Consider the following 21,592-nt stretch of genomic DNA (forward strand, 5'->3'; position numbering starts at 1 on the left):
AGGTTAAGTGTAACTAAGATGGCCAGCTCACCAGGTCCAGACCACGCCAGACTTGGTGAGCGCCAGGGAGAACTGGGCCCCGCACTCAATCTGACACACGCTCTGCCCGTTCAGACGCTCGATGTTCTGGGGGATGTTGCAGCCCTCGCTGCCCCCCCTCCCCAGCTTCCCGAAGTCTCCGTCGCCCCAAGAGAACACCAGGCCTGCAGGGACACACGGCAGACACGGGGTGCAGTCAGGCATCTTCACTATTCATCTCACTTGGGTTAAGTGCCTTGCTCAAGGGCACAACAGAATGGGAAAATTAAGTGTTGAGTGGCCTGGCCCGGAGACCTTTCGCTCACTGGTCGGACGCTCTAACCACTGGACTACCTACCTACTAAGATGTCTTAAAACATCTTGTACTGTATTTGTACTGTACCTTCATCAGTGAGAGCGAGGGTTTGAGCATCCCTGCTCCCACAAGCCACCTGGATGACCCGGTGGCCCAGAACCACCTTCACCTGTGTCACAAACAGGGAGGGAAAGAGAGGGCGAGGGAAAGGGAGAGGGAGAGAGAGAGAGGGAGAGAGAGGGCGAGAGTAGAAATCCCCATTTAGAGACGCAGTACAGATACTGTATCTCCTGATCAATGTTTCCATATCAAGTCTGCAATGGTGTAAAGTACACTGAAAGAGGGGAGAGAGCACTCGCAGAGGGGAAATTCATAAAAAAAAATATTTTTCTTATCGTCTCAGATAAGGTCCGCCTAGCAAACAGATTTCTGATGCCATGATGGTGACACTTTTGTTTTGTTTGGAGGGGGGGGCTTGACCGGAGACGACCAGTTTGAAAGTCTGGGGACATGAGTAGTGTATGCATGTACTGACCAGTTTGGGCCTGAGCTGGGTGGTGTTGTCCCCGTGGCCCAGCCGGCCGTACTCTCCCAGGCCCCAGCTGTACAGCTCCCCGCTGGAGGTGATGGCCGCGCTGTGGGAGCTGCCGCAGGCGATGTCCCGGATGCGCTTGGTCTTCAGAGCCTCGATGAGACGAGGCTTGTCACAGTTCCTGTAGTCGAGACGCACGGGGGTCGTTAGGACCGTTAAGGGACGACACTAAAAAAAAACAGCCCTGGGTCATCCTGAAGGGCAGCCCAGTGTCATCCGTTCGCCAATGCACTGATTAAAAGCCAGAGTTCTTCCAAACTACCCTGTTTAAAGAGTCCCTGATGAGCTAAAGTCTGTGGACGGTGTGAACCGCACACCCAACATGCTCCGCTAAAATGCTGGCGGTGATTGGTGGACACACACGAAGAGAGGAACCTACGAGGTGAGATGGGGAACCTACATCCGGCTGAAGTGTCCCAGCTTTCCGTCGTCGCCCTCGCCCCAGGAGAACACCTTCCCATCGACGGTGAGCGCCATGGCGTGGCGCCCCCCGGAGTGGACCGCCACTTTCTTCACCACATAGTTGCTGAGGGCCGTGACCTGCCGGGGGATGGGGATGGTGCCGCTGGACAGACCCAGGCCCAGGCGCCCGTTGGTGGCCTCCCCGCACGCGTACACCTTCCCTTCTGCTGTCACTGGAAGAGGGAAAAACACACACACACACACACTTCTGGTGCTTAGTAAAACACACACGCACAAACTTCTCCAGGTGGGACCTTGTCACCCATTCACCTGCAAAGAGGCTCTTGGATCCTCCAGCCACCTGCACCACGTTGAGCGCAGAGAGGGTCTCAGAGAAGGATGGCACCTTGATCTGGGGTGGGGGGAGGGAGGGAGGGAGAGTGAGAGAGAGAAAGAGAGAGAGAGAGAGAGAAGCAGACTGAACAGTTGGAGAGGAATTACCTAGCAACATGACATAGTAGCTCAAGATTCAAGAAGCTTTATTGTTCGTTTTTGGTGTACAAATGGAAATTTTCCCTTGGCTTCCTTGACCTCCTTGCAAGTAGCCAACAGGAAATGCAACAGACACGGGACCAGGGTACAGTCAAGTAACAGAATATATTCAAGATGGAGCCGGTCCAGTACCTTGGACCCTTTGAGTCCTCCCAGCTGGTCCTTGTCGTTCAGGCCCCACACAAACACTTTGGTCCTGATGGTGGCTGCACACTCCAACCCTGAACACTTCTTCCTGGCCAGACTGGGGAGCAGAGAGGGGGACACGCGGTGAAGATCTGGATTCAACACAGCTACAGGCTTAGTATGTGTCAATGTCATTTTATAGCACCATTCATACAAATGAATGTAGCACATAGTGCTTTACATAAAAGGAGAAGGATAAAAAGATAAATCATAAAAACACAGTAAGAACAGATAGTATAACTCTGTTCCATCAAACCAGGCCAGAGGACAAGGAGATGCTCTGATCCCTGATGGGATTTAGTCGTGTGGAGAAGAGAGCCAGCATGATGCTGCCAGAGCAGGATTCTGATCTGCCTCGATTAAGGGGATTTGACCAGGGAAAAGTCCCCCATTATCTCTCGTTCCAAAATCTACACCCTCTCCCACTGTCAATCCGCCAGCATGCAGACCTTAATAAAGGGCAGCCAATTTGGCTGGCGGAGCACTGGTCTAAAACGCTGAACAGAGCCAAAACAGTAAGCCTAGCTGACGGAGAGACAGAAGACCCGTACACATCAGAGGCCCCGCTAGCGCATACACACACAAACAGCCTCGGAGCTCGGTAAACAGAGGGTTCGGACGCACACTTGTTTGCTACTGGAAGAGTCTGCTGGTGTGTGACCGTGAGCCCATGCCCTGCCTCACCTCCCGGTGGCGGTCTTGTCGTCGTCCTCCTCCTCGTTGTCGGACGCCAGGAAGGGCACCGTGGCCAAGTCCTCATCCTCGGCTCTGATGCGGCCCACAATGCCGAGCGCATGGATCTTACAGTCGATGCCAGAGCTGCGACACTGTTTGATGGCGACCTCTATGTATCTGTGGTACTGGGGGGGAAGGGACACAAGGCACACGGCTCATGGAACCATTGAACTTCCCATATGGCAAAAGAGAGGCAACATTAACACTGTATAGCCCATGTGTAGTCTCTGTAGGTAGCTGATGTATGTGGATACTAGTGTGAACCTATTGTGATGTGACTTTTCTGTGTCTGTTTGTGTTTATATGACAGTTTATTGTGTCCGACCGGAGCAAAACTAATTGTCACGTTGTGGACAAAGCCTATTCTAATCCTCTAATCTAATGCTCAGAGAACCAACCTCAGTGCAGTCATTGAGGAGAGGGACGGTGGTGTCCGTGGGGTTGATATTGATGGTCTTCAGCTCGATCAGGTTGTTCAGGGAACTGCCGCCTGTGCAGGAAAAAGCACATGCTTAAGAATAGTGCTAACACAAAACCAGACAACAGTACTAATCTAAACATTGGCACCTGAATGTGCAAAAAGGTTGGCGGTCGTTTACCTGACACCACCACCAGTGAGGGCATGTAGCTGCTGTCTGCTGGGTCCACCGTCATCTTCAGCCTGTGGACCAGGACGTCTGGGAAGAGCTCCAGACGAATCCAGTGCTACAGACACAGGCAGACAGACAAACTTCATTAACAAGAGATCATGTGTATGGTTTAAACCCTTACACTGCAAATTGTTCTGTGCTTGCCAAGATTTAAAATCTTAGATTTGGAAATATGAGATTAATTATCTTGCTTTAAAAGTTATTTACTAGTTTCTTATCCCTATCTTATTTCTAGAATCAATCTAGCTTTTTAAAAATGTATTTATGATCAAGTGAAATTATCTTGCTGCATGGACAGATAATTTCACTAGTGTTAAGTAATTTCTCCTCAAATTCAGTATTTATTTCTTGTATTTTAACTTATGCTTTTGCAGTGTATTTACTGAGGCAAGTTCACCCTTTATAGCAGCGACGGCCTCGAGGTGGGGGGGGGGGGGGGGCACACAGACGGGAGGTGACTTGCAGGTGCGGAGAGACGTACACAAACACATCTCCCCCCGCAGCGCTACGACGTCACCAGAACATCGCCTCAGGCCACACTAGACCGGCGTCGCCGGCCCTCCATAACTTTCCCTGGGTTTCCATACCTTTCCCTGGGTTTCCATACCTTTCCCTGGGTTTCCATACCTTTCCCTGGGAGCCGGAGGACTGCCAGCACTGCTCGCTGCAGTCCATGAGGCGCGCGGCCTGGTTGACGGAGGACGACACGTTGAGGCTCTTGACGGCGCGGGACCACTCGTCTATCAGCATGCCTCGCTGGCCGCTGTGATGCTTCTTCAGCTGCTTCCCCGAGCGACCGCAGAACGCCGGGGACTGGCCTGGCGGCGCAGAGACGAGAGATGGACAGTCACCGAATGCCGGGCTCACACTACAGGATATTTACAAATCCTAACCGATTAGGAAATTGTGTTGCATCACGCACATAAGGAGAATCCTAACAGAGGTTCTTCTCTGGAATCTCAAACATGCACACACTACAAGATTTGAAAATAATGGCTCATCACACACCGCAGGATATTATCGTGCCCGAGGGAGCAACAAACCACTGCCTCGCTTGTACAGTAGTGACGTAATAATATAAATATCAAACATGTTTAATATTATCGGGACGGCCCCGATGGGTCTGCGAACCGATAGGGAGGTTTAAGATTGGATCTGTAAACCCCTCATTTTACAAGATCATCTGGGCCTAACATCGGTACGGACCAATGTTCCAGACCAGATTTTTCCTCTGATTGTCGGGAGGGGTAAATCTGAGATAAATCGGCCCAAAAATCCTGTAGTGTGAGCCCAGCATAAGACACACACACACACACAACGTTTTTATAGATGCAGCTCAGTTTGCACAGGGTCACTGACCTGGCTCATTGATCCTGCCAAAGGAGTGCCTGGCGTTGTGTTTCCGGGTCTTGAAGCAGTTCTCGCAGAAGTCAAAGTCATCACAGTTCCTGCATTTGAACCTGGGTCCGTTGATGGGGAACATCTGACACCCATCGCACCTGAGGGCAACAGCGAGGGTAGTTAAGAGAAGAACCCGAACAGGTTCTGAACAGTACTGAACACAATCCAAATCAAACCGCATCAGATCAAGTGAAAATAAGCAGTACTCTAGGAAATTATACATTTGATAAGTCCTACCTGACTCCAGGATGGACACTGGGCACTAGCTCCATCTCAGAGAGCAGGCCGGTCCAGTGAGACTGCTGGGGGAAGTCCACAATCACGTCCTTCCCGTTGGCACTGAAAGCTGAGAGAGAGGCACGGGCCCAATCAGCCAAGGCCACAGTGTTAGCCACACAGTGACCTACTGTATTCAGATATTCGCATTGAAAACACAGATGAATTCTGGATCAGAACAATCAAACGGTCCGAATCTTGGCAGCAAGGGAGGCCTTACCTTTCACCACCCCCACGCTCCTGTGTGTGACCGAGCCCCACTTGTACTTTGGCGTCGTGACTGTGGGCTTCACTCTCACTTTGTCACCGATCTTTATGTGGGAGGGTGAGCTCTGTGGTGGGAATCCTGGACCAGACACGAAGAAACACAAATGTGACTCGCTCAACATTCACGTTAAGCATCATTCTATGGACAGTACAGTAGCTCACATCTGAGTAGTACAGCTAAAAAAAAAATACACAAGCATCCTCTGTGTGACCCATGTGTGACACACAGGACAGGTGAATCTCTGTGCTTCACACACACACGCACACACACACGCACACACACACAAACACAGCTCTGAAGGAGGCCCAGAGCACCTTACCCAGCAGCTCGGTGTGGATGTAGCGGACCCAGTAGGTCCCTCCTTTCTGCTGCCAGTCACACTGGACGTTCAGATCGTGGAGTCCGTCCCGGTCCAGCTTGATGACCTTCCCTACGTCCCCCTCGTAGACTTCCTCATACGTACGACAGCACTTCACCATCATCCCCACCTGGGGTTAAACAGGGGTCCGGGGGTCAGATGTGTATGCACGCGCACGCACGCACGCACACACACACCTTGGGTGTATTTCACAAAGCTGGCTAACTGAGTAAGCCAGCAAAGTACACAAAGTAACTTTTACTTCAGTCCATGTTCCAGACTTTCCAGTTTTTATTCTTTTCAAAAGTCAGGCTTACTCCATTTGTGAAATACCCCCCTGAAATACCCCCCTTCCTAAACGCTGCACTGACCTGGATGTTCTCCCTCACATACACGGCGTAGTCGTCGTTGCTCTGGAAGTCAGACCTCTTCTTAAACGTCTGGCTCTCCGTCACCACGGCCCCTGTAGTCTGTGGGGACGGACAGGAGAGGGACAGAGGGGGGGGGGGGGGTCACAAGCTGAGCAAGTTGTAACATGACAACTTACGAGACGCCCCTTGCAGTCATCGTTGTCTGTACCGCCAGCCTGGTGTGTGTGATCAGCAGGGGGGGGGGGGGGGGCGTACCACGGGGAAGACGGGCTCGGCCTCCTCCAGCTCCTCCAGCGCCTCCTCGTCGGTGTACTCGTCCGACACGGTGTCCGCATCCGACAGCTCGGTGGCCGGGACGTCGGGGTGGTCCAGCAGCCAGCCCACCAACGCTTCCACACCTGGGGAGAGACGGGACAGGAGAGGACGGCTGAATCTCTGTGCTTCGCACGCGCACACACACACACACACACACACACACACACACAGGAACATACCTGGTACGCCAGAGGCAGTGCCGGTGGTCCCAGACAGGGACTTGAGGGCGAACTCGATGTTCTTCCTCTGGAAGCCCATCTCCATGAGCTGGAGGACGATGGGCAGCGGGGCCACGGGCGAGGCCTTCTGCTTCTTCTGCCTGGGGGGCCGGACGTGCGGGACGGCCACCGGCGTGGTGGCCTCGCTGGAGCTGCTCTCCTCAAACGACGGGGAGGACGGGTGGGTGGACTCCACCGCCAGGTACTGACACACTGCCAGGGCGGCGGCCTGCACACATAAGCGCACACACGCGCGCGCGAACGTACGTATACACACACACACACACACACACACACACACACACACACACACACACACACACACACACACACAAACACACACACACACACACACACGCACACACACAGAGTGGGTCAACCCAGATCAGGTCGATTCCACGTGCTGACTAATTTGATTGCAATATACACACACACACTGAACTAATGGGATTTTAATGGGGTTTGAATCTGTGGCTTAAACAGATGATTAAGATGCGCGGGAGGGGGGGGGGGGGGGGGGGGGGGGTGCTCACCTCCAGCTCCTGCCTGTCGAAGACGGCCTTGATGGGGGAGGGCTGGGTTGCGGAGGACAGCAGCTGCTGGAGGAGGATGAGGGGGGGCAGGGGACCCTCGGGAGACAGGTCGCCCACGTCTGGAGACAACACCACCGGGTCCTCTGCACACGCACACACAAACACACACACAGGGAAGATGGGAGTTATGCCGGCTCACACTACAGGATTTTGGGGCCGATTTGTTGATTGACAATCGGAGGAGAAATCTGGTCTGGAACGTTGGTTGGTACCGATGTTCGGCCCAGATTACAGTATCTTGTAATATGAGGGCCCCGATAAGCATGTTTGATATTTGGACTATTACACCACTACTTTACAAGCGAGGCAGTGGTTTGTTGCTCTCTCGGGCACGATAATATCCTGTAGTGTGTGATGAGCTGTTATTTTCAAATCTTGCAGTGTGCGCTTGTTTGAGATTTGCGAGAAAAATATCCGTTAAGATTCTCCTTATGTGTGTGATGCAACCAGATGGGTTAGGATTTTTAAAATCCTGTAGTTTGAGTGGTGGGGTGATGCAGTGAATAAAGAAGAAACCGGCACTTATGAGACAGTCTTTAAAGTTTTAATAGGCAAACGAATGCATTTTTCGGCCTTAAGCCGGCTGATGATGGCTTAAGGCCAAAACACGTCCGTTTGCCCATTAAAACCTCTTCTCTTCTTTATTCAAGATATGAGTAAGAACATCGCTATCAGTTCAGACATTCAGCAGTTTGCTTTTTAAGAGAGCATCTAGAGGGTGGTGTGATGCTTCATCTCTCTCTCTCTCTCTCTCTCTCTCTCTCTCTCTCTCATGGCCGAACGACTCCTGAGAGAGTCCCTCCTCCTCCGGCTCAACATGGCGTCCAGCCACTGAGGGTCGTCCCCTCCAGCCCTGCGAGGTGCGCACGCCGGGGCAGGCTCATGAGTCAGCATCCGCCCACATGGCGCGCCTTGCTGGATCTTAACGGCCGCTGCTCAGGCACAGAGCCCCGTGTACGCGGCTCGGCTTCAGTTGCAGACTTCCACCCAACCAACCACTGCCCTGTTAACTAACCCTTTCTGCTCAACGCTCTCCACCCACGCAGAGACAAGGGGGGGGGGGGGCAGTTATGGGGAAGAGAGAGAATATGAGAAAGAGAAAGAGAGAGGGAGGAGAGGCAGGTCACTGTCTGATTAGTTCTGCTTCTGGCTACACCTGAGCTCTGGGGAATAGCTCATCCATCCATGCTGACTGCCGTCCCCTGGGGGGGGGTTCTAGAGGGCAGCACGGCGCCTCAGTCTGCCAACTCTGCTCTCTGATGTGGCTTAACGACTCCTCTGACTGAGTAACCTTGCTCGCCTTGCTCATCGTGAGTCAGCTCGTCCTCCAGCAGAGATGTCTGTGACTTGGACTCCAGTTGCACTTAAAATCACACTCACGGTGACTTGAGACTCGACTTGAGACTCGTACTCAAAAAGATTTTAAACTGCACTCAGACTCCGGATTTGGGACTCGGGAACAATGTTTGTTTTTATTTGTTGGGACGCATTACAACTAAGGAAATACTAGCATCCTACAGCATCTCGAAGCCCACTACACCGAATCCTTTGCAAACGGTCGTATGTGGCGTAGGCAGGCCGTCTCTGGGTGGGGTTGAGAGGTGTTGGGGCAGGCCGTCTCTTGGTGTGGTGATGGGGGGGGGGTCTTACCGCTGGGGTTCGGGCCCAGGTCCAGGACGGCGGCCTGAGAGAGGATCTGGCGGAGCTTGTCCTGGTGGGAGAGCAGAGCCCGCGCCGCCTTCAGGATGTACAGCCTCAGCTGCTGACAGCGCAGCAGGTGGAGGTCCACCTGGTCAGCTGGGAGGACACACACACACGGAAGACAGTTACACACTGTTCCTTAACACCAGGAAACACACACACACACGTGCGTACACCACCACATTCCGTACACTCGGAACAAAGCCGCACGGCTACACGCACGTACGACAGCTGGTGATCAACAGCCGAGCAGTGAAAATGTGGCTCGGTAGCCTGGTACAGTAGCCGAGCCACTCAGTGGAACACAATTATTCAGTGAAGCACAGAACCGACCAACAGGGCCGGGGACCGGGCCGGATGCACAGCTCATTAGGGTCAGAACGTCCGGTTTAGAGGAAAGCCTGCTGGACCGGAGAGAGAGCCATGGGGAGGCAGAAATGGGACTAAAATGGGCCGTGTGTGTGTGTGTGTTTGTGCTTGTATGCATGCACGCCTGTGTGTGTGTTAGGGTTAGCATTCCTCATGGTCTTGGAGAGGAGTACATGAGGTGAAATGAAATGCGTGCCCCCCCCCCATGCTTATACATCTAGACACAGTAAAATAAGTTACAAATCAGGAAAACTATACACCAGGAGCACGACCTGTCACAGAAAATGAGCGAGTCGTGTGTGCGTGACCATGTCTAGTCGGTGTGTGTGTGTGTGTGTGTGACGGAGACGGTGTGGACACGGCGCCGGGAGCTACCTGTCACCCCTCGGCTCAGGCACGTCTTCATGCGTTGTTTCTCCAGCTTGCTGCCCGCCAGGTTGACCAGCTGGGCCCACACGGCCAGCATGGGCTCGGAGAACGGAAGGTTCTGCACGTTGAACGCCACCACCGGCAGCTGGGGGAACACGCCACCGACCACACCACTCAGTTCACCTGTACTAATACCCAGTCTTCATCTGGGCGTGTGCGTGAATGCGTGTGTGTGTATGTATCAGAGTGTGAGTGCGTGCGTGTGTGTGAGTGTGTGTATATGAGAGTGTGTGTGTGTGCATGAGTTTGTGTGTATGTATGAGAGTATGTGTGTCCGTATATCAGTGTGAGTGCATGCGTGTGTGTGTGTGTATGAGTGTGTGTGCATGAGAGTGTGTATGCGTGTGTGTGTGTGTGTGTGTGCATGTGTGTATGAGAGTGTGTGTGTCAGTGCATACGTGTGTGAGTGTATGAGAGAGTGTGTATGCATGTGTGTGTGTGTGTGTGTGTGTGTGTGTGTGCACATGCTCACCGGTTTGAGCTGGCTGAGCAGGCAGACCCTGCAGGTCCTCATCTGGTGGAACTGGACGGTGATGCGTCCCTTGGGCGTGATGCGGGTCACCGTGCCCTCCCCGTACTCCTCGTGGACCACCTGGCCCCCCAGCCTCAGGCGGCCGTCGATGCCCCCGATCACCGCCAGCACCGCCATCAGACTGCCCACCCGCGGGCCCTCCGAATCTGGGAAGTACTCCTCCAGGAGAGACTGGGGGGGGGAAGAGAGAGAGAGCGCTTGTGATTGTGACTAGTATTGGGGTTGAGGAAAAAGGAGAAAATGCACACTGTAGTCTTGGAGAGGAGCTGGTAACGGGTGAATATATTAGAAAAAGAAAAGAAAACGCACACTGAAACGCTCGATGCTGGGTGATTTATTCAGACAACATGTCGGCCTTGAAGACTCTGACAAAGGCCGCGAGGCCGAAACGTTGCCAGAATAAATCACCCAGCATCTAGAGCTTGAGTGTGCAGTTTTATTTTCTTTTTCTGTGACTATTCTTGAACATGACAACAACAACAACAACAACAACATCTCCTAGGCCAGGGGGATATTTCACAAAGCTGGCTAACTGAGTAAACCTGACTTTTGCAATGACTAAAACCTGAAAACTCAAATCTGGAACATGTACTGTAGAAGAAAATAGCTTTCCGGGTTTTAGTCAGGCTTACTCAGTTAGCCAGCTTTGTGAACCCCCCCCCCCCTGGTGGTGCCTACCGCTTCAGAGTGCCGGCCTGCCATGACGTCTCCGATGCAGCCGAGCTGGGAGTTGATGTAGTCGTTGATCAGGGCGTTCCATTGGCCCAGGGAATGCAGTGTGCGCAGCACGGCGACTATCTCCTCGGCCAACGTGCTGCTGTGAGTGGCCGTGAGAGAGGCCTGGGGGCGGGACTTCCTCCGCCGTAGGGAGCCCTCTGTGAAAAAAATAAGCAGTAGCCGCTCACTCAGCTCCAGCGCAAAATATATATATTTTACAGACCCAACGTTTCAGGCTTAGCCTTCGTCAGAGTACTTGTGACAGGGGACAGGAACAGGAAGTAGGTTACAGACCCCAGTCACTAGTTCATATTCTCCATCCAACATATACCACATCATACTGTATGAACAAATTTGTAGGATGTTGTGTAAACGGACAGCAAAATGACGATTTTCATCTGCAAAATTGGCCAATGAATTTGAATGGCAGGCAGTCCCACGGCAGGACGCTGAGAAGCCCAGCGTTGGACGGGGCCGTACCTCTGAGCAGGGGCAGGTCGGAGGAGCAGGTGCTCAGCAGGCTGCCCAGGAAGCCAAATAGCTTCTCCACCAGGAACTTCATGTCCTGAGAGCGCTCCGTCTTGTCCCAGGAGGGCAGCACGGCCTGGAGCAGACGCAGGGCCAGGATCTGGGGGAGCACAGGACAGGACGGGGTCAGGAGATACCCTCCATCATCATCCGTTTTTTATTTATTTAAAAGTTTGTCAGGGACGATGCAAACAACATTGTAGCAGGTTAGAAACTTGAGTTGCATATAGGATTTCTAGGCAAGGCTAATTTGCAATCCCTGTTCCTGGATCATCATCATCATCATCACCCTCCGTCATCCAGTCACATCCACCCTCCTCCATCACATCCACTCTCCATCACATCCACTCTCCATCACATCCACCCTCCTCCATCACATCCACTCTCCTCCCTCCATCACATCCACTCTCCATCACATCCACCCTCCATCACATCCACCCTCCATCACATCCACCCTCCATCACATCCACCCTCCATCACATCCACCCTCCTCCATCACATCCACTCTCCTCCCTCCATCACATCCACTCTCCATCACATCCACTCTCCATCACATCCACCCTCCATCACATCCACCCTCCATCACATCCACCCTCCTCCATCACATCCACCCTCCTCCATCACATCCACCCTCCTCCATCACATCCACCCTCCTCCATCACATCCACCCTCCTCCATCACATCCACTCTCCTCCCTCCATCACATCCACCCTCCATCACATGACCAGGACTTGGGACTGAGCACATGGACTTGGTCCCCGGGCGCCCCTGAGGGGGACAGCTTGGATGGGGAAATGCAGGAGACAAATTCCACCGGCGAACCCCCAAAAGCTACATGCGTGTGTGTGTGTGTGTGTGTACGTTGTGCGCTGCGTCGCCGCTCACCTGTGTGTACCTGCGCGTGTCACCGTGTGGCTGACCAAAAGACCCCCTCGGGTCATGCGGTCAAACAGTTTTCTGAATCTGCATTTGCTGCGCGCCCCCCACCCCCCAGCGTTCCCGTCCCCACCCCCAGCGTCCCCGTCCCCCCCACCTGTCTCTGCAGGGTGACGGCGTTGAAGGACTGGTGTCCCTCCACGATCCTGATGAGCAGGCCGATCCAGGCGGAGGTGCTGAGCGTGCTGCACATCTGGGGCATCAGGGCCACGCTGCGGACGAAGCCCAGGGTGCACCAGCTCCGGTACTGCTCCAGAGAGACCAGCCTGAAAGACGAGCAGCCTGGGAGGGAGGGAGGGAGGGAGGGAGGGAGCAGTGTGGGGAGGGAGGGAGGGAGCAGTGTGGACGGAGGGAGGGAGCGAGGGAGGTAGGGAGCGAGGGAGGGAGCAGCGTGGACGGAGGGAGGGAGCGAGGGAGAGAGGGAGCAGCGTGGACGGAGGGAGGGAGAGAAATAAAAGGGGTGGAGGGGTGAATGAAAGGAGAGGAGGAGGGATGAAGGGAGGCGAGAGAGAGAGTTGGGAAACGAGGGAACGGAGGAGGAGTTAGGGAGTGAAGGAGGAAAGGAGAGAGGGGATGGAGGGAGGGAGAGTAAAGAAAGGGGCGGAGGCGAGGAAGGAAGGAAGGAAGGAGGGAGGGAGGGAGGAGGGAGAGGAAAGGAAAAGGAGCTGGAGGTCAGAGTGAGAAGGATAATGGGAGATCAATGCACTGACATGGTTAACCAGGCAGCGCCGCGGTGCCCCTGGACGGCGGCGGCGCTCGTTACCCGTCTTGTCGTTGGCCCCGCTCTCCACCAGCATCCTCAGCAGGCCGCAAAGGGTGCGCGTGGCGTCCGTCTGCATGACCTCGGAGTGAATCCCCGCAGAGAGAGACAGGGTCTTCAGCAGGTTCACCGTGCTGGTCAGCATCATGGCCGTGGGGTGGGTGCTCTTCTCCACCGGCTCCCCTTCTAGAGCCAACCGGAATGACGTCTTTTAGTGTGTGTGTTGGGGGGGGGGCTGTTCAGCTGTAAGCCGCCAGACGTGTGTGTGTGTGTGTGTGTGTGTGTGTGTGTGTGTGTGTGTGTCTTTGGACAAAAGTGTGTATTGTTTGAGTAGTGTAATGTTTGAGTTAGCACAGCAAGTACACTGACCAGTGTCGTCTTCTGTGTCCGAGTCCTCGGTGGTGGGCTGGGCGGCCGGCGGAGGCTCGGCCAGTTTCAGGTCGTACTTGCCCTCCTTGCCCATCCGGTAGGAGTTGGTGCTGCTGGTGTCCCACTGGACCCGGATCCAGCCGTCCTCCCCCAGCTCCCCGATTACCCGGCCCAAGCCTGGCGCCGGACCATCCTGCCAGAACACACACACAGCGTCAAGACCAACCCAAATAAGTCAGAATGACCCAGAGCAAGATTCAAGGGAAATCAAACCGGCTACCAGTGTTGACATCACATGGGCTAGTGTCAACACAGAAGACTACATTCAAATGACTCAAGAGCAATCAGCTCCCACACATGAGCAACATGTACAACATTTCTGTTGATTAAAATGACAGGCGCAGCAGAACGACAAGAGTCAAATCAAACCAGAGAAAGACATGAGCAATCCAACCAGCATTCACAATATCCACATGTTGAACTGAGCGTAATACAAAATCTGTCTTTTGTCTGCAAAAATGTATTTTGTCTGCAGACAGCCCTGTCTAGATACCCTAGTTAGTGTCTAGGGACCCTAGTTATGCTGCTGATTCAGATTTGAATCATTGAATCATGTGAAGCGGTGCCGTTGGTCACCTGATCTCCCCACTTCCAGTCCAATCCCCTCATGACCCTGGTGCCGATCTTCATCATGGCCGCCAGCTCGGGGCCAGAGGCGGGCAGGGGGGCCGGGGCGGCCTCCTTCCGGGACTCCTCCAGGACCGTGGCAGATCCCCCGTGGGCCCCGGGGCCCAGGTCCTCCTCACTGCTGTCTGTGCTGGGGCCTGAGTCAAGAGAGAGAAGCGTGAACTGTAGAGAACAGGTTCAATGTGTTTGAGCTGCTCTCAGCTATTTTCGTCTACTCTACAAAAAAGGTCTACCTCTAGCTCTACTCTACATAGCTCCACCCTCCCCCTACCTTCACCCCTCCCCCTCTCGCCCCTACCCTCGCCCTTCCTCCTCTCGCCCCTATCCTCGCCCCTACTCCTCTCGCCCCTCCCCCTCTCGCCTCTACCCTCGCCCTTCCTCCTCTCGCCCCTACCCTCGCCCTTCCTTCTCTCGCCCCTACCCTCGCCCTTCCTCCTCTCGCCCCTACCCTCGCCCCTACTCCTCTCGCCCCTCCCCCTCTCGCCTCTACCCTCGCCCTTCCTCCTCTCGCCCCTACCCTCGCCCCTCCCCCTCTCGCCCCTACCCTCGCCCCTACTCCTCTCACCCCTACTCCTCTCGCCCCCACTCTCGCCCCCACTCCTCTCGCCCCTACTCCTCTCGCCCCCACTCCTCTCGCCCCCACTCCTCTCGCCCCCACTCCTCTCGCCCCCACTCTCGCCCCCACTCCTCTCGCCCCCACTCTCGCCCCCACTCTCGCCCCTACCCTGGCCCCTACCCTGGCCCCTACCCTGGCCCCTACCCTGGCCCCTACCCTGAGCCGCTCCAGCTCAGTGTGGGGACTCGGCAGGCCTTTACATTATTTTGACTAATTTGGGTCTTGTTAGTCTTCTCCATCTTGACGCTTTTAAATCTGTTCTCACTGCGTTTTTTACGATTTATATTTTTATCCGTCTCTTTTTATGGAAAGTACTACACGCTAGATTCATTAGTATGAATGGTGCTGTGTAAATACATGACGTTGACACTTACCGATGAGGCGGAGGATGCTCTGTGTGAGCGCCAGCGTGCCGGAGTTGAGCAGCAGGCTGAGGCTGTTGGCGCCGTGCTTCAGGGACAGCATGTGCAGCATGGCCAGCAGGAAGCGGGCCTGGGGGATGGTACCGAGGCTCGGTCCGGCCGGGTTCTCGTTGGTGATGGTCTGCAGGGGGACGGGCTGCACACCTGGTTTGGAAGCCGGGGATAAAGACACAGAGCGGAAGGAGGGGGTTGGCTTATGGTGCGGTACTAGGGACGTTAACGGTTAATCGACTACCGATTAATTGCTGATAAGAATTTGCTTGAGTAAGATTTGGTTACTCGATTAATTGCTTGATGGAAGATAACTTTTTTGTTGTTGTTGTTGAACGACCGTTATCAACGGTAGTTGAGTGAAATGTAATCCTGATTTAAGGTCTGACTGCATATGAGGGCGCCACGCCACGTAGTGAAGGCTAATTGGGATGCCGGGAAATTTCAACGACACCGCAGAAGTCACAAAAATGAAGCGCGCAAAGCGCAGTTCAGCGTGGGACGTTCTTATCAATTAATCGACTATTGTTTGTTAAGGTTAAGTCATCGATTAATGAAACTCCTAGAAATGTGCAGCCCTATGTGGTACGTGACACGCATTCAGATTACACTTCCCCTCCTGAGTGTTTTTGGTTTTGTGTGCATACATGCATTTATTTATGTATGAATTCCTTCAGAAGGATCCTCATTAGAGGCCCTCACCCTGCTCCTTGAACCTGGTGCTGGCGTCCAGCAGGATGTTGCGGATGTTCTGGATGGCCCAGGCGTACAGCTTGCCGAAGGTGACCTCCAGCAGCATGCGGTTGAAGGGAGGGATGAGATCCACGTCCTTCAGGCAGTCGGACAGGGGCTCCCTGAGGGACAGACATGGACACACAGGACACACTGTAACTCATACAGGACTAACCCCCGGACCCAGGTACACCGGACTAACCCCCGGACCCAAGTACACCGGGGAGATTACGAGACCTAGGTCTCTTTAAAGAATGCCATCGTCGACTGCGTCTGCCAATTCCCTTTAATGCAAAATGCGAATGCGTCCGTTTTTTGGTCCACTTAGCCACATGTCCTCAAACCTGCCCACATACCCGATGCTGGTCCCTTCGGGTATGACCCTCTGCCAGCCGCAGAGCATGGCGTACTGCACAGAGGGCAGCAGGAAGCTCTTGGAGGCCAGCTTCAGCATGGTGTCGATGCCCTCCAGCCTCACCTCCGCCCGCTCCAGCTGCCAGGCACCAAGGTCAGAGTCAACACACCCGGCACACACACCCTCTCCCTCTCCCATACCCAAAACACATGTTCTGGAATTAGTTTTTTGGAACTTCAGTTTCAGCAGCTTTTACATGACATGCATTCAGATCACAAGCAATTTTGTCACATCAACAATTTTGTTTTTCCATGATTTCAACTGTGCATTATTAGCATTTGTAATTTACAAATAAATTACATTTAAAAAGAAAAAGAATTAAAAGGAAAAGAAACGGGGGTGGAGAGAAAGGGTTTGGGGGGGGGGGGGGGGGGCACATACGAGTGATGGTAAATGTCACGCGTGCTTGTATAGGCCTACATACACAGATAAGGAGATGAGATGGTGAGACAAAGATACACAAATGAATGGATCAGAAAACGTCAAATGATTCACTGTATTAAAATAGCCATGAGAGGACTCCACCTTTTAGTAAATATATCTTTTTGTAGTGTTTGTTCTGTACTTTAATCCAAAACGATTATATACTCCTTTCTCTTGATGGGCTACCTCTTCCTGACTAATCACACATCTTCTCCACGTCTGGCACAGCCCTTCATCGAAAGACTGCTTAAAATGACAATACCACTTTCTTCTCTCTTGCTACATATCAACCCAGTTTCTATTTTCTCTCTCTCTTTCGCCAGCTGTTGGCCTCTACTCCTCCAGACTGCTGCTGGCTCGTCACACCCCTCTTCTCTCCTCCCTCTCTTCTCTCCTCCCTCTCTTCTCTCCTCCCTCTCTTCATTCCTCCCTCTCTCGGCCCGGAGAGGCACCATCTGCCCCTCGTTCCCCCGACCTTCCTCACCTGCTTGAGGAGGCACTTCCTCATCTTCTCCACGTCCAGCGGCTCCTCCTTCAGGGCGAACTCCACGATGGTGCCCATCAGGCTGGACGTGGAGAACACGCCCTGGACACTGTGCTTCAGCCACTTGTACTTCTGAACGCTGGCCACCGTGTTGAGCAGGGGCTGCCACTTGTCCTGCTGCTGTGTCACACACACACACACACACACACACACGCATACACCACACGTGGACACACACAAATAAATAGTCAAAACTGGTTGTAACACAGAATGCACAGGATACATTACAACAATATGCTTTACATTACATATACATACTGTAACATTAAATTTCTCTGGCAGTTGCAGCCAACGGCATACAGCCATCTACTAGCTAAATGACACAAAGCCACGGCCTCGACTAGGGATGAAGTAAATCTGAACCCATCAGCTGAAAGAGGTTAAAAAAAGACGACAAAATCAACACAGTGGATGTGAGTGAGACCGATCACACTTCTACATTAGCTAGCGGAGAGATTACATTAGTTCTGTCACACACACAGCCTCCATTGTTTTCTATTCCAGTATCAATAGAAACACACAAAATGCGAGGTGAGATAAATGGGGGAGAGAGAGAAAGGGGAGGGATGAGAACATCTGTGTGTGTGTGTGTGTGTGTGTGCGTGCGTGCGCGTGAGTGAGTGAGTAGTGAGACAGAGATACTGTAGAGAAGGACAGAGAGAGAAACAGGGGGGAGAGAGAGAGAGAGAGAGACACAGACAGAGCAATAAGCACCTTCGGCGCCTTGTTAGTGGGCGACTTCCTGTCGGCGGGGGCGGCGCTGATGGCCATGCACAGCTCCTCCTCATTGGTCCCTTCGTTCTCCAGCTTTGGCTCTTCCACATCAGCAGACTCTGACTTCTTAGGCGCTGGGAAGAAACATTCATGCAAAACGATACCATGAACACCAGCATGGATCACAGAGAAAACATGACGTGAAAGAACGCATGAGTCCCAGCATACAGCTTATCTGCAGGATAACAGTGGATGTTAGACTAGCTCTGAACCCAACATATTATTGTTTATGTCTAGCTTTTCATGCTGCTATTTTGGCCAGGTCTCCCTTGTAAATTACTGTAGATTTTTGGGACCACCTGGTAGAGTAAAGGTAGTCTCAACGCCAGACCCATGAGAGTTCTTACGCTGATACACTACATAAGCTACGCTAACTACGTTACTGCATGCTGCACCTATCTCTCTATGGTTCTGGGACACTTCCGGTGCTCAAATCCTGGCAATCATTGGTTTCGGAATCCATGTGACACCAATCAGTGACGACTTTCGCGATCAAGCTTTCCCACCTATAGACATGCCCCGGCCATCTAATCTGGGCTAGCATCTCTCATTTGCTGCTACGACCTGTCACTCTCAATTTTGAACCGTCGATACGCCCTCAGAACACCAGCTTGGGCGGCGAAGTGGCACAGACTCTATTAGGTAGTATGCGGAGCACAGCGGTTCAACGTCATATTTGAGTCTGGAGAGAGACTACAGTAAAGGTTACTTTTTTTCTTCTTCTTAGTTTTTTTTTTAACCGCACCTCTCTTTTTCCTACGGTCCCTGATCATCTTCTGGGTGATCCTCTTCCAGCGGGGCTGGGCGCTCAGCAGCTTCAGCTTGGACACGATGGAGAGGTCGTTGCTGACGGCAGGACGCAGCTCGTTGAACAGGAAGCGCAGGCGCTCGATCACGGGGGCGCACACCTCCTTGTAGGAGCGGCCTTGCTCCTGGTGGGTCTGAGACAGGACGGGACACGGAGGAGCAGCGGTCAGAAGTGTAACCTCACATTATTAACTGCTGTTCCTTTGATTCAAGGGAGGCACAATATTCACTACAGGTAACGGGACAGCTGTTGAAGTGAATTGTATCAAAACATGTTGGTAGCATAAAACATATTGGTAGTATAGAAGAAGAGTTTGCCTCTCAGAAGAAAAAGTAGGAGCACCCGCACACCGTCTCGCATGCTCAAAACTTTATTATTATTAAAGAAAATACGTGTGCCCTTCGTCAGGTAGGGGTGCCTCTTAGAAGAAACAGAGAAAGTAGGCATTGAGTAGGATAATCTGGATTACCTGGGATATTGTATTGCATCAAAACATATTAGTTCCGAAAATGGTTGTCTCAAAGAATAAACTTTTTTTTTTTTTGGGGGGGGGGGGGGGGGATTCATGATGATAATGTAGATGCTGGATGCGACCATCAGAAAGAATGAATCCTACCTTGATTAAAGAGCACTTGGCCTGGTACACCATGCGACAGACATCAATCACAGATCTGGGGAGGGCCCTCTGTTTGGCCTGGTCCACGCCCAAGGCACATTGATTGACGAGCGAGAGAGCGACATGACCTAGGAGAGGACGAGCGAGATGGTCAGTCTTTACAGGAAGAGGTATAACCATAGCAGAGATGAATAATAATCTGTAACTCGACGACTCCAAAAGTGGCCCTGATGCTTTTCAGCTGTGAAATCCTACTGGGAGACGTTCATTACGAAGGCATTAAAGTAAAACGTGCTTTTGATATGTGCATAAGTTGTTACGTAACAAACACCACACTCTGTGCCTGCCCATTTCAACAGAGCTCATAAAGAGATGCAATATACATTTCAAAAGGCACAATAGCGGCTAAAATTAGTGCCTGTTAGCGCTCTCCCTCCCCTCCCTGCCTCTCGTGTCGCGAGGGCGGCTGCTGGTTTACCGAGGTCCTGGTGTTTGAGCAGGCAGCAGAGAAGCAGGCGCCCGACTTCCTCCACGGGGTGCTCCAGGGGGAAGGTGATGGGAGTGATGAGGTGGTACTGCTTACAGCACCGCTCGATTTGGCATAGGAAGTCCTGCAGACGCGCAAACAACACACAGGGGGGTGGAGATGAATATCGACTCCTTCTGTGCCTCCACCCCTCTCCCAAATACCGTCTGTGCCTTCCGACTCAGACTAAGAGAGATAAACAGTGCCAGAGCTGGAATTAGTCAGTAGAGTTGAGGCTTTGCTGGAAGGAAGGAGACGTTATCGTCAGCGTAGTCAATGAGAGCAACAAAGTATGTTAAGAGACATCTCACGCCCGCATTCTGCCCACTCGATGCAAATCAAAATGGATGGTGAACGCACTCTATACTGTACATTCTGTGTTTGTTTTCTGACCGACTGGTGTGTGGCCGGGGCCAAAGAGAGACAATTAGCGTTCCTCCAACAGTCGTCTGCATTGTGTTTCTGGTTTGGTTGACCCCGATTGATTCTCCAGGGCGGGACGCGAACCTGGGGACGCGAACCTACAACCTTGCGCTTGCAAGTCGGATGTGCCAACCACTACGCCAAGAGATAAATCCCCTTCGGCAGGGTCGTTAGCACATCCTTTATACCAGTGGAGTGAGTTTCTCCCACTACTCGCTACCACTACCTCGCAGGACTACACTCACTCCACGAGGGTTCACGAGGACTCACGATTCACTCGGTTACACACACATCCGCTCACTCCAGCGAGGGGCCGTTACCTTGACAGTGTGGTCCTGAGTGGTGTTGTCGGCGATGGCCTGCAGGAAGGGCTGCGCGTGGTCGCTGAACATGATCCTGCGGGAGTAAAGCTTGGCCTTGTCAGGTGTGGTGGAGCCCAGGGAGCTGCAGTGGTCCTCGTCCTTCTCCTCGTTGTAGTTGTAGTGGATCTGACTGGTCTGCAGACCGCCGGAGAAGATGGACGACTGGAGCCATTCTGACGAGGCAAGAAAAATAAAGAAATGCATTTCACACAGCGAACGCACCTTGATCAGCACTGCTCCAGAGACAACAGAGGGGGGGGGGGGATTTTCTGCTCATGGCAATGAGCAAACCCATATTAAAAGATAATGAAACAGATTATTTCCTCTTTAGAAAAATAATGAGATTTTTTAATCTCAAGACCTTTTAGGTAATTCTCCCTTTTAATCCAGGTTTATTGAGGCGTTTGCTGCTCAGGGAGAGAATCTTAGACTGGAACAGAATCCTAGACTCACTGGCACATTCTATCTCCATAGGCGAAAGGGGAGTGCTCATGGCCAGGTAGGAGGCATGCAGGCCCAGCAGGAGTCCCAGATTCCTCTCCGTGTCGATCAGCGGAGAGGACAGGCTGCTCAGGTCTGGGGTGGTCACCGTCTCCTGGTTAGGCTACATACGCACACAGGACACGCCGTTAGAAAGGCCATGAACAAAAAAAGGACATAG

General features: G+C 52.8%; 1 protein-coding gene across 1 annotated transcript in view; it reads right to left on the reverse strand.

Moving 5' to 3' along the window:
• Window positions 1-21,592, reverse strand: part of herc2 (HECT and RLD domain containing E3 ubiquitin protein ligase 2) — a 60,626-nt gene that overhangs the window by 20,620 nt on the left and 18,414 nt on the right. The window contains exons 26-62 of the mRNA XM_084444083.1: window positions 21,385-21,535; window positions 20,890-21,104; window positions 20,099-20,231; window positions 19,621-19,748; window positions 18,942-19,137; window positions 18,137-18,270; window positions 17,363-17,542; window positions 16,397-16,533; window positions 16,011-16,162; window positions 15,270-15,461; window positions 14,229-14,416; window positions 13,593-13,785; window positions 13,227-13,409; window positions 12,561-12,745; window positions 11,480-11,627; window positions 10,961-11,157; window positions 10,223-10,453; window positions 9,697-9,835; window positions 8,902-9,048; window positions 7,192-7,334; window positions 6,620-6,887; window positions 6,381-6,523; window positions 6,126-6,224; window positions 5,716-5,884; window positions 5,349-5,474; window positions 5,090-5,198; window positions 4,811-4,950; window positions 4,079-4,269; window positions 3,401-3,506; window positions 3,200-3,291; window positions 2,751-2,926; window positions 2,013-2,124; window positions 1,659-1,740; window positions 1,327-1,561; window positions 870-1,047; window positions 422-503; window positions 32-203 (exon numbers count right to left, since the gene is read on the reverse strand). Coding sequence (XP_084300209.1) covers window positions 32-203; window positions 422-503; window positions 870-1,047; window positions 1,327-1,561; window positions 1,659-1,740; window positions 2,013-2,124; window positions 2,751-2,926; window positions 3,200-3,291; window positions 3,401-3,506; window positions 4,079-4,269; window positions 4,811-4,950; window positions 5,090-5,198; window positions 5,349-5,474; window positions 5,716-5,884; window positions 6,126-6,224; window positions 6,381-6,523; window positions 6,620-6,887; window positions 7,192-7,334; window positions 8,902-9,048; window positions 9,697-9,835; window positions 10,223-10,453; window positions 10,961-11,157; window positions 11,480-11,627; window positions 12,561-12,745; window positions 13,227-13,409; window positions 13,593-13,785; window positions 14,229-14,416; window positions 15,270-15,461; window positions 16,011-16,162; window positions 16,397-16,533; window positions 17,363-17,542; window positions 18,137-18,270; window positions 18,942-19,137; window positions 19,621-19,748; window positions 20,099-20,231; window positions 20,890-21,104; window positions 21,385-21,535 — 5,852 coding nt within the window. The remainder of the gene's footprint in view (window positions 1-31; window positions 204-421; window positions 504-869; window positions 1,048-1,326; window positions 1,562-1,658; window positions 1,741-2,012; window positions 2,125-2,750; window positions 2,927-3,199; window positions 3,292-3,400; window positions 3,507-4,078; window positions 4,270-4,810; window positions 4,951-5,089; window positions 5,199-5,348; window positions 5,475-5,715; window positions 5,885-6,125; window positions 6,225-6,380; window positions 6,524-6,619; window positions 6,888-7,191; window positions 7,335-8,901; window positions 9,049-9,696; window positions 9,836-10,222; window positions 10,454-10,960; window positions 11,158-11,479; window positions 11,628-12,560; window positions 12,746-13,226; window positions 13,410-13,592; window positions 13,786-14,228; window positions 14,417-15,269; window positions 15,462-16,010; window positions 16,163-16,396; window positions 16,534-17,362; window positions 17,543-18,136; window positions 18,271-18,941; window positions 19,138-19,620; window positions 19,749-20,098; window positions 20,232-20,889; window positions 21,105-21,384; window positions 21,536-21,592) is intronic.

The sequence above is a fragment of the Borostomias antarcticus genome, assembly GCF_949987555.1.
Source record: "Borostomias antarcticus genome assembly, chromosome: 10".
Taxonomy (NCBI): Eukaryota; Metazoa; Chordata; class Actinopteri; order Stomiiformes; family Stomiidae; genus Borostomias; species Borostomias antarcticus.